Source organism: Cloeon dipterum, chromosome X, assembly GCF_949628265.1.
Source record: "Cloeon dipterum chromosome X, ieCloDipt1.1, whole genome shotgun sequence".
NCBI classification, from domain to species: Eukaryota; Metazoa; Arthropoda; class Insecta; order Ephemeroptera; family Baetidae; genus Cloeon; species Cloeon dipterum.
In genome coordinates, this window is record NC_088790.1 from 8,517,417 (window position 1) to 8,532,821 (window position 15,405).

The 15,405-nt window shown below is 41.1% G+C and overlaps 1 protein-coding gene across 1 annotated transcript in view; it reads left to right on the top strand.

The window, feature by feature from the left end:
* Positions 1-14,974, top strand: part of LOC135945783 (LIM/homeobox protein Lhx1-like) — a 30,271-nt gene extending 15,297 nt beyond the window's left edge. The window contains exons 3-7 of the mRNA XM_065493656.1: positions 10,772-10,989; positions 11,238-11,459; positions 12,084-12,387; positions 12,838-12,990; positions 14,121-14,974. Coding sequence (XP_065349728.1) covers positions 10,772-10,989; positions 11,238-11,459; positions 12,084-12,387; positions 12,838-12,990; positions 14,121-14,140 — 917 coding nt within the window. The 3' untranslated portion in view covers positions 14,141-14,974. The remainder of the gene's footprint in view (positions 1-10,771; positions 10,990-11,237; positions 11,460-12,083; positions 12,388-12,837; positions 12,991-14,120) is intronic.
* Positions 14,975-15,405: the final 431 nt, after the last annotated feature.

The following is a 15,405-nucleotide window of genomic DNA, read 5'->3' on the forward strand; positions in this document are numbered from 1 at the left end:
CAGAGCTTATTTCTATAAATTTAAATCTATATATTGAACGGAGTGAAAACTCAATTGACATTCACAGCCGAATCTTATTTAATTGGCACGCCTAAAAACACGTAACGAGCTGCATGTAAACATCAAAACGCTGCGGAGTGGAATTTGGATGTGTTTCGACTTGAGCGAGGAATGCAATTATGCGTAAACGTTTTATGACATCAGGCGCGCCGTTGATGATTTGTATTCCAAAATCGCTCTCTAAATTATCAACAATCAACTTTTTTTTTTAAAGAAGAATATTTATTTGTTATCTTTGGAAGTCCAGCCAATTCCGAAGAATTAACGGCTGGTGCTTATACATAGCTGCGCAAGGCAGCATAATTTAATACAGTCGTGTACACATTATCATGAGATTAATGCAGTATATGGTCGATAAGACAACTGGCGCATCCCCCCATATAGGAAAGAATGCTAGGTGTAATATTTGATTCGCTTCAGTTTTTTTAATGTATTAGCGAGTATAAAAATGAGAGCATATTTTTGGAAATAAGTTAATCATGATTTCAATTATTCACAGGCGGCAAAACGTGACAGTTAAATTGCTCGTACTGCAAAGCACCTGCTGTTTCGGCCCCTCAGGCTTCATTAGCAATATATATTACCTATACATAGAACAAATTCATTAAAACTGCAGCAGAAAATTGCAGAAGAGATTTAGTGGAAACGATTAACTTGATAAAAGGGAAAATATAAAGCCGATCTATCGATGTCACCAAACACCTTCGATGTGACACAAACCAGCTCTCTTACACAATTCACAACAGTTATTTTCCTCCAAAGCATTGATTTTAAATGATAAAGGATCATGAATTCCCTATGTACACTTGAAGAGAAGACTTTTAGGATTATGGTGGTAAAAGTCGTGCTCAAAATTTTCAAATATAAATTTGCAGTGTGAAACTTAAGATAAAATTATAATTTTGTATTGCATTAAAAATTTGTAATAAACATGGTAAAGCTAGTAAATTTATTATGTAAAAAACCATGGCCCTTTTGCAGGAAAAATAGTCGAACCACTAAAATTCCTAGGCCCACATATAACTAGACACGAAGACAAAATCAAATTTTACGTTTTCTTTTTGAAAATTACAGCCCATAAAATCCCTAAGAATATAGAGCAATCTACAAATAAAGAATTTAGCAGTTTAGATAGAAACTGCAATTTCGACTGGACCCTAAATTTCGAGAGGCAATCAAAGCCTTTCCGCAGCGTGAGTGAAATCGCGGTGGCAGAGATGGTAAAATAAACAAAGCCGCGCTATAGAGAGAGAAAGAGAGCACGGCAGCAGGCGGCTCGTCGCTCGCACGAAAGGGGTGCCCTCTCTCGCTTGTCGATTGGTCCAGGCGGCAGCACACTTTTCACTGGACGACCGACCGAATTTATCTGCAGGCCGAACGCATGCGCTTATCTCGGCAAGTGATCTCGCTCGGAATTATTTTCATCCCCTGTTATCGCTTGCTTATGCAGCCCGCGTGGCAGGGGTGTGAAGCCGGCTGCTGCTGCCGCTTAAAGAGGCAAGACGCCGCGCGGCAAAAATCAATGGACGCGCGCGGGGCCACCGAGAGATAGCTGCTGCCTGCCTCGCAGGAGATGCGGCGCGGAGATATACATTTTTCATTGCGGGGCCACGCGGCGCGAGAAGGGAAAATAAAGAATTAACGCGATAAGCGTTTCACTCCCTCGCATTGTGAAATCGACACATGCGGAGGACGCTCACGATTTTTAATCCACAGCTCCAGTACCAGTAACAAGAGCATATAATATTTTTTTCTAAAGGGTTAAAAATGTTTGGCATCATCGACATTTCATAAATTCATATTTTACCGTTTTGTTCTCTTTGACTTCATTTGTTTTTTTTTAATTGGAGGATGTTTCAAACGGAAAATTAATTTTGTTATTGATAAATACATTTTCTGTTATTCGACATCAACGGTGCCCAGCCTGTAAGCATTTAATTTATTTATTTTAAAAAGCAGCTTTGTGACAGTGGAATCGCTTTCTCACAGTTTTAGTTAAGTTTGTAGTTTAAACACTTCATTTTCTTGAGCCAATATTTTTAAGGGGCGACTCATTTAAATTCGTCGCAGTTGTAAAAATCTAAACTGTGGCGCCTTCTCGCCACTACTGTCCTAATAACTATTTTGCATTTAACCTATATCGCCAGGTGGCAGTATGTCAGGGTTTTACCTGACGATATTACGATCACATTAATAATTGTTGCGCACCGATATGTATTGACGTGAACTTTCGGGCGCCCACAGGGGAGGGCGGAGGGAGAAACTCAGGTATCAATAAAGGCAACACGAGCACACGACCTGCTCGCACCCACGCATTCGCTCTCCTGACGGCACACGAGCAAGAGGGTAACTCTCTCGCTCCCCCGCTCATCCCTCTGGGTAGCCACACTGTACTGTCGACGCCATCAACAATAAACTGGTATGGTATAGTAACCGGGCATTTTCCCTTCTTGTCCACCCTGCACCCTTTAAAGTCTACCATGGCTATAGAAGAACAAGCTCTGACCTCGTGATAGGGAGAAGGCGCGCCGGCAGGGCCGATTGCACCCATTCGGTGGCCCTGCCCCGCGTCGCTGACATGTGGAGGCACACCGGCGAGATGTCCAAATGTCTTCCTCCAGGAAAATGGAGAAAAATCTTAAGTACACGAGAAGTACCCGTAAAAAGTTATATGTCAGCCCTCACGAGCGAAGAGTTTTTTTTCTGTTGCCATAGTGCCCTCCCAAACCCAGCCCTCCAATTTTTTGGACCCAAAACCCCCACCAACCAACGCGTAATTTCTTCCTGAAGGACATGTAAAATCGAACTCACGTACGCGTCATGCAAATTTTGTAAATATTGTATAATTTAAAATATGTCAGGTGCATAATAGGCGATCTAATTTTTTCTTTGCACACTGAGCCATATGTAAATTTTAAATGGACGGTAAATCTTTGAAAATCGAACGCCGGTTGCTCGATGAATTTTTCGGTGAAAGTACTGAGGACGTTGAATTATACCTACAGGACTTACACGTAATTAGAAAAATCTCGGGAATGACAAAAGATGAAACGCTTAATGTTCTTGAAGGCAAATTACAAGGGCACGCGAAAAACTGGCATTTGCAATGGGAATCTGACCCATTAAATGTAAATAAGGGACTTTTGAACGATTTGAAAAGTTGGCACAATGATTTAAAACATTTGAACTACGTAGAAAACCGGAGAAAATATAGCAAACCGCGAGATTCTTCCTCTCTCTCAGATAGCGATCAATCTACCGATAACTTTGGGACAGATTACACCTTTAGAGTCAGCCGAGACCGTAAGAAAAAATCGAAAACACAAAAGGAGGAAACAGATGAACTAATTTTACTCCTCCTTAAACAGTTGCAACAAAAAGAGGAGCAAGCGCGCACTCTTCAAGTGGCACCTTGCACCGCTCAGATCACATACGCGTTAACTTCACCTCACACTAATTATGTACTCATGCAAACCCCGCGACCTATACAACAACAGTTCGTGGAAACCCTTCCTCAGCCGCAAGCACAGCATGCTTTCCCAATTTACCAATATCCAGCCCAGTACCCGTCATACCAAGTGCACCCACCACCAGATTTCGAACCTGCTTACCAAACGGCACCCCAGTCGGAGAAACATCAATTTTTCCCATACCGAATCCCCAAAATTTGCTTCAAATGCAACCGCAGTGGACACATTAGAAAACAATGCAGATCTCGCGGAGGAGATGCGTATCGCGGAAATAGGAGACAAAATTACTCTTCGCGCACGCACGGCCTTAGAACATCTCAGCCGGCAACGGCAGGCGGCATTCCACCAACCGCGATTTTTCCCCAGAACGAACACTCGACTCAAACGCGAAAGATGCTCCATAACGTACCGGTTTATTCACCCAAATCAGCAACAAACCCAGAAAAGGAGAATCAAAAAGGGGCAACGTCTATCACGCAAAATCAAAGCCACGCCAGGGAACGCACTCATGTAAATACTGTAAACATGTAAATACTGTAAATTCAATTTCCTCCAAAGAATCCGAGTCTCCAGTTCCCTCGGAAAAGGGTAATTCGCAACAACAAAAGCACGCGATTAACCAAATATCGTTCTCATCAGTGCCAAAATCAAGTTCAAGCGAGTATTTTGATTGGTCATATTTTCAAGACGAAAACCAAAAGCCAGTAGTGAATTTGAACGAACAAAAGAGAGAAATTCCGCACACAACCGGAGTTGTAGCTCAAAGTGAATTAATATCAAGGTAGAAAATTCAAATCCGTGTCAGATTTCCTATAATTTTTATTTTGCCTATAATAGACAATTTTAGAAATTAATTACATGGAAATTAAAATTTAATAAATTTTTAAATTTTACAATATGAGCACTGTCATATTTAAAAAACCACTGATGATATTATATAACTTGTAGAAATTGCCGGTTGTGTTGGATATTTCAAACTGATTAAATTTATCACTATACGAGCATTCAACCACAACTTTATATGTTCAGGTCTTTGTCACACAGAACAATACTTATATTCTTCTTATTTTTCCGCTGAGATATTATTTTCTCATTAAATCCCAACTCGATGTTACAGCGGCAATAAACGCATTGTTATCAGCATGATCGTCAGGTACAAAAGGTGCCTTTGTGTTGTTGCACCACCATATAGTACGATGCAAATCTCCATGTTTTATCATATACACAAGCCTCTTAAATCCATGTGTATGTGAGTGTCGTCTGCGTGGCTGTTCTCGTTTTAATCCGCGGCCGCATTATTTGTTCAAACGGAAAACGATCCTCCCGGTTATAAATAAGCAAAAAGCTCAGCACATATATGCATTCGACACACAGCGCAGCGCTCGAGATTCAAAGCGTCCGCCGGCACAAACCTACTTTGAATAAATTTATGAGTAATTCTCTCGAACATGCGGGTGTTGTCGAAAAGGAGATTATTGAAGCGTCCCTTTTGAAAGCAGACGGCTCTTTAAAAACAAAAAATCACCCAGGAAAATTTAATGCTATTAGCTAACACATGTTTTGAGATTATTAAACGGGAGGTGAAATGGCAGCTCAATCATTTCTCAGAGAAATCTTTTCCCATTGAAAGTTGGGAATGATGTTAATTGAGACTGATCACATCATCTCAAAAATAAAAGATTTGATATTTAATCAAAACAGAAAATTGCGACTAGAATTTTTCCATTCTTATCTTGAACCATTATTTTGTATATATACTTGCCTATCGTTATTTGCTTCTTTATTTATAGCATAATTATCTAAATTTGCAAGAAAGCATTCCACTATCGCGAAAGGAATAGGCTTGTGGCTTTGGTAACTTGATAGGATTTTATTTAACTCCGCCCTCTCCCTCTCTGCACTTCTAGGTGTAAAATTCCCTTGTCGCTCTCTCCGACCACATATTATATTATATTAATTAACTCAAATCGAAATGAAAAGGTCTCGAGAACATCAAATTGCTTTTGAATTCCACTGTTGTGTGTTTTGTTAAGTTCCTCTAACAATAACATAGTAAATCACAAAACTAATGCTGCGTTGAATAGCTCCTGCTTATGTTTATATAAAAAATACTAAGCTTGAGTTAACGCATTATCAGCAACTCCTCCTTTTTCCCCATTCTGTCCACTTGCACACGAACTTTTTACAAAACGTCAACACTATTGTCCGCTTATCGTGCAAGCAGTGAAAACCAGCTACCACGTCTTTACAATGTTTTCGAATATGCAAAAGGCAAACGAACATTCTTCACTCTCTCCGACGCTCTTTATTTCCACAACAAACAAGTAAGAATCCTTTTCTTTATCGAACTGGATATGGCATGTTGTACGCGGAACGCAAAACATACGCTGTGTCAGTGGCGATTGCCAGAAGCTGCTCACAAAGAAACACTAATTCGAGTGTTGCAAATTGCTCTACAATTCAAACAACAACTAAAATTCAACCCTTCGCAAACGCCGCTGTCACAATTTGAAAACCAACCTGGCCAGCCTTGAGAGCAGATGAGATTAATTGTGAAATATTTCAACTCTTTTTTCTCATTTTATTTTTACACGTGTTGCCTTGTATATATATGCTGCGCGGCATAAACCTTTGTTGGCAAAACAACATACATATATATTTCTCTACGAATATAATAGACACGAACTATAATAAGACACATTCTTACGCTGGACCTCTTTTCTTAACAATAACGTCGTGTGGGGTATATTTCTATTTTTTTGCTATTTACCCTTGTTGACAGGAATCTCCTTCCCTTATATATTTCCAATCCTTCATTCTTGAATAATATGTATAGGTATGTCAGGGTTTTACCTGATGATAGTGATACCTGACAGAGTATTTTTGAAAGAGCAAAGATCGGACAGTTTAAAAAAAATACTTTTATCCCCTTAGAATGCACACCTGATCGGGGAGGATTGCACTTTCTTGAATATTCACTTAAACGCATCGTCGGACCGTCGGACCACAGCTCACAAGTGCGTTCCCAAAATATAAATAATCTTTTGTTCGAACCAAACAAATCACAGCTCTTGCATTTTAAAAGATACGATCAACTTGTTTTTCAATACAACGATTTTGACTAGAACTAAGAACAAAATGGCTTTTTACACAATTAACTGCAAATTCAAAATAAAATTGTTTGTTAAAAATAGATAAATAAAAAATCCCAGCCACAGACCACTTTCGATGTTTTTCTTTTTTTCATTCTGTAGGAGTTTCGTGCCTGTCAGAGGGAGATAAATTCTACAAAACCACCTTTCGCATTTTCATCTGTCAAAATATAAATTTCGTAACAGTATACAGCCGCCCGCATATGTACAGAATCAAAAATGTATGTCCTAGAGTCAGTCCGTCAAGTCGAAACAGACGCCACAGTTGCCACATTTGACACGTTTATACCAAAAAAAGCAGAAACACAAATTTCTTTGATCAGTACCTGCTGCGGCGTCTTGGACTGTCACTCGGGACGCATTTCATGAGAGGCAGACCCAAATACAATATTATATGAAAAAAGCGACGTGGGAGATGGAAAAACGAAAAGACGGTAGTTCCACACGACGACGGCTTGCTTAATCCCGTTTTCTTTTTTCTACTTGTGTCATCTTACGTTTTTTGAAACGCGCGCGATGGACAGGAGTGCTTCACTCAAACGTGCACTGATCTGCTGCTGTATAAGCTGCCGACTAAACGCAACCGTGGACCACAGGACCACCAGGCTTGAAATCATGATCTCGATAATACCTCTCAAACACGCTTGTTGATATTTTTCCTGTGGATTTTTATTTCATCGATTTACAATTGCTAGGTGTTAAAATATGAAGTGTGCAACCAATTTTTTGTTGTGAATAACTATCTTTCGTGTAAATTAATTATTAAATCCCAATGCTTAAATAGATATAGATTCTCACAGTCAGTTACAATACCTTTATTTGATCAATATAAGTCAAATAATAGGCATGTGATAAGGGGCGACATTTCTGGGAAACGCAGGTGACTAAGATCCTGCCCAGGAGGATAAAGCCGAATTGAGTTGTTGAACTTTATTCTGTGTGCGGGGGAGGAGAGGTTAACCTTTCTCTACAATTATTACATGCCATCGATTTTTCTTCTGTTGTATCAAATGGACAAAAGTAGAAACCAGCTCTCATTCGAAAAATATTTTGCCTTTACTCATTGAAACTGACAATGTGTATTTTCCGAGTGTGTATTTCTGGGCAAAATATGCTTTGTTTATTTATTTTCTTAAGATAAATTGTACAATGGCTGACAACACACATTGTTCAGCCCCTGGAACTCGCTCTTAAACTTAACATATTTTTTACTTTTGTGAGTCATTGGGTTCTACTCCCCCTAAAAGAGTGCCATTGTATTTAACCTCGCTTGACCGAAAAGAAGGCATCAAAATTTTCTGTTATTTGTTATTATTTGTATTCGGTGGGCTATATAATTTTACAAAAGTGGAAGTTTTTTCATCTCAAACGTCGCATCGGCTGGCAGGTATCACAAATTCACAAACAGGCATTACCCCTGTCATATGGTCGGTCGAATTTGCTTGACGTGACCGTGAACCGGCTAGTGATCCACCCTGTTGTCCCTCGACATTAGGACATGGAGATCTTGACACTCTTCTTTTTCGTCTCTGCCACAGCACAAAGCGTCGAAATTCTTTGCCGCAAACTGACAGCTCATACAAGCGCGCAAGGATGTTCATTCTCTATTGTTGCCTTGCTCGGTGGTGGCTCACGTTTGATTTACAGCAGCGCGGCAGCGGTTCTTTTTTATAAATATTTTTGATTTTCATAAATGTATAAAAGTGGCCGTATCTTCAACTCGCCGAGTGAAGCGAGTAGTGGGCAGTAAAAAAATTTATGCACGCCGCGCCGCTGCTTTCAAGTGCTTTTTCTCGGACTTCTTGGAAACTCGCTCTCCGCGTGATAGTTGTAAATGAGAATTTATTTGAGCGCAGGTCAAGGTGTGTAGCACTGCTGATGCACCGACAGCCTCAAATTTCTACTATTTCCCGGTCTTTCTGGCCGCTTCTCTGCAGGAGCACCGGTAAATTTGTGTTCATTAACGCGTGCGTTACAAACTCCCATAAAAACAAACTCGTGTTTTAGTTTTAAAACGCGTCAGATTTGCGCAACTTTTCGCTCAAGTCTTTTGGAAATTTCAAGTGCTGCAAAGATAAGCGCTCGTCACGAAATCAATAAAATCGCGCGTCATTCTCTGCTGTCCATCGCTCTTTCTGAGCACGCTCATCAGCTAAACCATAAATCTCGCGTTTGTGACGCTTGATTTGATTTCCACGGAACAGTTTCCACAGTTTTTGCCTTAATTAGGGATGCGTGAGCTTTACTTGGCGGAATCACGTGCGTCTGGCCGTTTTTTCCGCCGGACCGTCCTCACGCCCGATTGTTTTAAAAGCGGGAAATGCCGGAAAAAATCTCATAAGAGAGACATCCATGAGACAGAGTGCTCGAGTTAAAGCTGCGTGACGAATCTCGCTCGCAGGAAAACGCTTTTTTCGCCCTTTTTTCCCGCGGACCAAACGGACGTGCCGCTGTTTACGCAATGTGCGGATTGTTATGTTCAAGAGCGAGAGCAGCGTCTGACTCGACGCAAGAAAAAACCACGCATTTTTCAAACCCCGCGCTCGCCAGCACATGCGGTGATAATTCCCTTACAAACCGTGAAAGGTTACCTTGAGCAGAGCCGCGAGTTTTTCGATCAGGCAGTGACGTCACGCGATCGCACTATCTCTGTATTTCCATTGCGACGTGTATTGCCGACTGCGAGATGATGTGCCGGCGAGGGCGTGCGGATCGGGAGCTATTGCGAATTGCAATTTGCGGTTTATTGCATCTCGGGTGCCAATGTCGCGTGCACCAAGGCCGGCTTTGCCAGCAGCCCCAGATTAATTATTGCGTCGATTTTTGCATTTAAATATAGAAACTCTGTTATTCTCGCGAGCGAGAGGCTCAATTTTTTCCCGGCCGGAATGGAAACGCGCCGCCACCTCTCGTCTGCGGTTGGCTGCCAACTTTTCATCGCTCTCGCAAGAAAGCAGCTTTTGCCAAAAAGAAAACCTTCAAGTCAGCTGCTATCGTTTCGATTGCGGAGCTGGTATTACAAGACGTCGCCATTTTGTACAGAGAGCAGCAAGCACTGGGAAGAGGGAACTGGCTGAAGTCGAGTGAGTGTGGCTCCCAAGTTTTGCCAGAGGGAGAAATTGATTTTCCTAAAGTGGAAAGTGCTTGCTGCAAGCAAGGGCCGGCTGCAGCCGAAGCCGCCGCGCGCCCCACCAGCCGGCGGTGAATTTGGTCGGCCAGAGCGGCTGATCAGCAAAGCTGCCGCTCTTGTGCTCTGGCGAAAACTTTAACTCCTTGCAAAGTCTGGTAGTCTGCCGAATAAACACCATACACCGAGCTACACTTCCACATGTACGTGGCACGCACAACTTGGGCCAAAACTTTTTGACCTCGTTAATCTTTCAAGAGACTGCGCTGCGGCGTGAGCTCTTGATCTGGCGCGCCAATTCCGCGTCTGCCGTTCCAATTTTCGGCTCAGCCGTGAACTTGGGTGTTCTCTGGACGCTCACAAAGTCTCGATCGACGCACTCTAAATTAATCTGAAGAATCAAGTTTAAAAATTGGGCAGATTCCGCTGAAATTTGGAAAATTTAAAAATCTTTTGTTCCTTTAAAAGTAATACTAACTCGGCGCTCTAAAAATTTTCAGGATTGTCCTGATTTGTTGTATTTTTAATATAATACATTTTACCAAACCCACTTGGCGTACACAACACGTCAACCTTTGCAGAATTTTGCTGGTTTTCTAAGCATCATTTTTCTTTCGAAACACCTTCGCTTGGCTGATAATGAAATGTCTGATTAAAATAAAATTTATATGTGATAGCAATGACAGGCATTACAAGTGCTTTTTTTAATATATCAAACTTTTGTTTTCTAAACAATGTTAAAGCTATTTATTCTTAAAATTAAAGTAATGCTTTTTAAACCAAGTCCCCGAAACAATATCCCATTCTATCCGCTCATGAGGATGTTTTGCTTGCGATCGAGTTTTCTTGAGAGTTTCAAGCTCATCCTGCGAGAAGCGTCGGTTATACGACTGGCAAGACAAGCCTTCCCGACAAACTGCATAAGCTCCAGGGGCTAACGTTTGCACTGTGACTGTTCGCAGGTGATTCCCTGATGGGTTCCGCGAGCGAAGAAGACGAGGATGAAGACTCAAAAACGACCTCTCTGCCCCCAGAGGCCAACAACAACTCGTCGAGCAACAACCACAACGTGCGGGGCGCGAGTCCCGGCGCCTCGCTGCTCGGCGGGATCGGCCCGGGCGACCTCAAGGTCGATCCCTCCCTCACAACCCCTGAGAAAGACTCCCTGAACGACTCTGAGGTACGTAGAATCAAAGTTTAAAGACTTGGAATTTATTTAGTCCATGTTTATAGTGTTGTTGGCGTAACTGTTTAGTGAGAGATAAAGTTATGAAAATAATTTTATTTAACTTATTTTCGAATTAAAATTTAAAATTTCAGTTGCACTTTCGCTGCTCTGCTTTTGATTTAGTAAGCCTTTAAAGGAGATGCACTTAAACAATCACTCTGAGGTGACGAATTAAGAATGTGTTAATTTTTTGTTCGCAGGGATCGTTAGACGGCGATCCAGAAACGCGGGATTCGCAGACAGAGAACAAGAGCCCCGACGGCGACGGCGCGGTGGGCTCGAAAAGAAGAGGTCCCAGGACAACAATCAAAGCCAAGCAGCTGGAGATTTTAAAAACTGCCTTTTCTCAAACGCCCAAGCCGACGAGACACATTAGAGAGCAATTAGCCAAGGAGACTGGCCTGCCCATGAGAGTAATCCAGGTAAACTTTCCTTTCGTTTTGTCCCATTATCAAAAAGTGCGATGGGGGATGATCGTTATTATTTTCCGCAAGGCTTAAAACTTTTTTACATCGATTCCCTTTATTCCTGACAAACGGGTGGAAAAAAAACTTTGTCAAAGCGGCCTCGTTTTTATCGCGGGGGCCAGAGAGCAAAGGTGTGTGCACAGACGCACCGTTTGTTTCAATTACCCCCGTATTAACCCCCGGCGCTGCTGCTGCCACTGCTGCGTCGCAGACGTGATAGAAATAACAAAGAGGGGATTTGCTGCCAGATTTTCGTTCCGTTCCTTTCACTAAAATTACACCTTTTGCGCTGCAGCATCGCCGGCGCCGATTTTATCTTTGGCTAGATCCTCGTGCTGCTGAAAAAAACGAATTAACTTAAGAAGGAAATTCTCTTTTAGACTGAATGAATGGAATGAGTCATAGTTCTGTTTGGTTGAATTTAAACGTCCATTAATTTTTTTTACTTTCTCTGCAAAAAATCTTTAAAATTCCAGCAAGACAAACCCTTGCCCTAATTCAATAAGAGTCACTCATGACCAATCCTTTACATTCCATCAAATGTCTGAATAGTACAAATATCGAATTTTCTTTTTGCAGGTATGGTTCCAAAACAAACGGAGTAAGGAGCGCCGCCTGAAGCAGCTGACCTCGATGGGCAGGGGCCCGTTCTTTGGATCGACGCGTAAAATGCGCGGCTTCCCCATGAACATGAGTCCTGGCCTCGACGACGGCTCCGCTGGCCCCGGCTTTCCGTACTTCGCGGCAGCTGCTGCAGCGGCGGCCGCGGCCGCAGACGGCAAGTTCCCGCCGGAATTCGGCTACCCCGGCCAAGGCTTCCACGACTTCTTCCCCGGCCAACCAGGCGGGGGACCACAGGGGCCACTCAACTTCCCTCCGCAAGGTAAATAAAATTAGCAACTCTTCAAGAAAAAATACATTCTTAAAAAATGAACTGGAATTAAATTTCAATTGTATAATGACTTTTGGTTCTGCTTGTAAATTATTTAGTCAGACAAAATTTGGTTAAACTGATTATTTAGATTCAAATTTTTATTTTCTGTGTATAGAGTATTAATTTAATTTGATATCAACTCAAATTAAATTAATTAACTAAAACACTTAATTAAATCAAGTTTTTCACTCCAACACAACAATCATACACAAAATTTGAAGTAAAATATCATATTTAGGAGAAATTACGGATTCACTGTAGCAAAATTGCTGAAATTTAAGTATGGAGCCGAATTTCATAGCTTCTTTAGAGTAAAATCCTATATTCATAACTAAAATTAATTTCACTACATTTTGCAAGTTGCAAATTATTAAATCAAACTGTTTTGCCATTTTGCAGGAATGGTTCCTGGTGGAATGGAAGGCGGCCCTGGTCCCATGTCGGGCCCCATGCCCGGCGAGTTCGGCCCCATGAACCCCAACAGCGACCCCTCTTTCTTGCAACAGGGTGACCTCATGTCGCAGCGGTCCAGTCCAGAGTATATTACTCCAGGTATGTTTCATGCTCTGTTTTACGTTTCCTTTTGACACAATTTCGCATGCCGGACCTGCTGACGTTTATTGATTGACTTCAGCTCGCCAATAAATCACGCCGATTCCGGCTGAACGCTCTTCGCGTTTCAGAGGAAATATAAAAGCCGGCAGCACTGGATTGAATTCCGCGCGGCATTAATGAATTCAATTAAGGCAGCTCGCGGGGGGTCTCGCCGTGGCCGCTGAGTGTGCTTGTTTGTTGTCTGCGCTGCGCTGGGCTGTGTGTGATAATGACGAGCCTAACGACCAAGACGACAAGAAAAAAGCGGCGTGTCATGCAACATTTGCTCGGTCGCATTTATTTGTACACGCGTTTTGTTTGTTCTCTCTTTCGGAAACGCGAGCCAGCAAGAGAGAGATGATGCCCTCTCATGAGTAGCTCGACTTCTTAACGTCTCTTTGGCAGCAACTAATGTTTCAATTAATTCGAATTGAGCTTGATTTTGTTTTTAAATCGTTATTTCAATTTTCATCGCTATATGAATGTCAAAGTTTTTTAAAAGTTTCAGTCAGTTTTTATTATCAGTGATGCCAATGTTGTATTAAGAGTATTTAATAGTGACTTTTTTATTGAAAGAAGAGTAGGCATTTAATTTAAATCTATTTCACAGCTTCGATTGCCAATATAATATGCTTGAGTGCTTCATTCTTCATTAAACCTTTCACAACATAATATATTTTCATTGAGAATAATTGCAACAAATTAAGGAAATGTTGGTTCGGTGCACAAAAATTGTTCTCAGCTTGTGCGGTGTGTCCAGTCGATATAGTGTGGCACGCGCGTGGGCCAAATTAGACTGTCAGAGGTTTGATTCGGAGACCACAGGGATTGGTTAATCAGAGTTAACGGGGCGGACCGAGATCAAATGCGTGGCTCACTCTCCAAGTAACGCTCCGTCGGCACCAAAACTCGGCACTCTCTTGTTGTATTTTTGTATTAAATGCGCGCTCGCGGAATGAGAATTCCGTTCCGCAGATAGCTAGAGGCGATAAATCAGCGCTGACTATTTGCCGGCACCTGCTACGAAATGTGTCAAAACGAGAGGAGCAATATTGAATTAAAAATTAATTGAATTCCTTGTGTTTCAGGCTACTCGGACTTTGGCTAAAAGCAAGTGAGAAGAGGGCGAAAGAGACCTACCTTTTTATTAAACGGATAATTAGCTCTAATGTGTGTAAATAGCTGAATGCTGATACGAGATCTGTTGAATGTGCGTCTGCAATTAAATGTGATTACAAGAGATATTAATATTAGACAATTATTGATTATGATACAGCTATTATTACATCACAGACAACCACACAGACACTCTCGATATTACTGAATTAAATTACAAACAAATTACACTATGGCTACTGTATTAAAATTTATACAAGGCCGATCGAGGACCTTGGCGATTTGGAACAAAAATGAATGAATTTAATAGGAACTTCAAAGTGCGCATAGCTAGCTGCATAATTAAGTGTGCCAAAAAGTTTACGAGAACCATCTCTTTCACACACGCAAACTAATGACAAATCTATATTGAAAAAAAGATGAAATTCTGTAGTTGCGAACAGCGCGACTCTTGATTTTGTTAGTTTGTTTATAGTCCCGTCAGATGCGACGCAGTTTTGTTCTCATTGTTGAAAAAGAAAAAAAAGAAATTGTGAACAGCGGTCGTCACCTTTGATCGGATTATGTATGTGAAATTCCCTGTTTTGAATAAGAGCATTTATACGATTGTGAATATATACACGACATGTTGGCAGAGTTTTATGTATATTACATAAGGGATCGACCTATTCACACGCAAAAACGTTCTTTTGTGTTTTACCTACATTTGGTCTTCTGTCTCCTTTCCTATTGTGTAACACCTGATGATGGAGGTTTTTGTCATCGTTTTGATGACGATATCATGTACATATCTGCGCTACCCTCAGAATAAAATCAAGGCAAATAATTTAACCATCTTTCATTTCTCTCTCCTGTATTAAGTTATAAGGAAAGATTGGTCTTTAAACAAAGGAAGAAAGATCGTAAATTAATTGAGATCAAATATTCAACACAGATTCATTCTGATTGTTTTCCCCACCTTTTAAGATGAATGACGAAATTTTAAAATCGAGACTGCGAATCTTATTTGGCTGCGACGTTAATTAAAAAAAATATTTTAAGGACAACTCAAATTGTCATCACGACAGCTAGAAAGTGAAAAAATAAAAAATGGACATTGACTGTTGTTTTTCCAGTTTGACTTTACTCGAGAACGAAAAAATTAAATTAAAAAACTAACTTTATGAACATAGTGTATCACACAGCATGATCATTTAACAAGGATCGTATTTTATCATGCCCCGTTAGGAGAAGAGTTGAATTTCATAGAATCGTCTG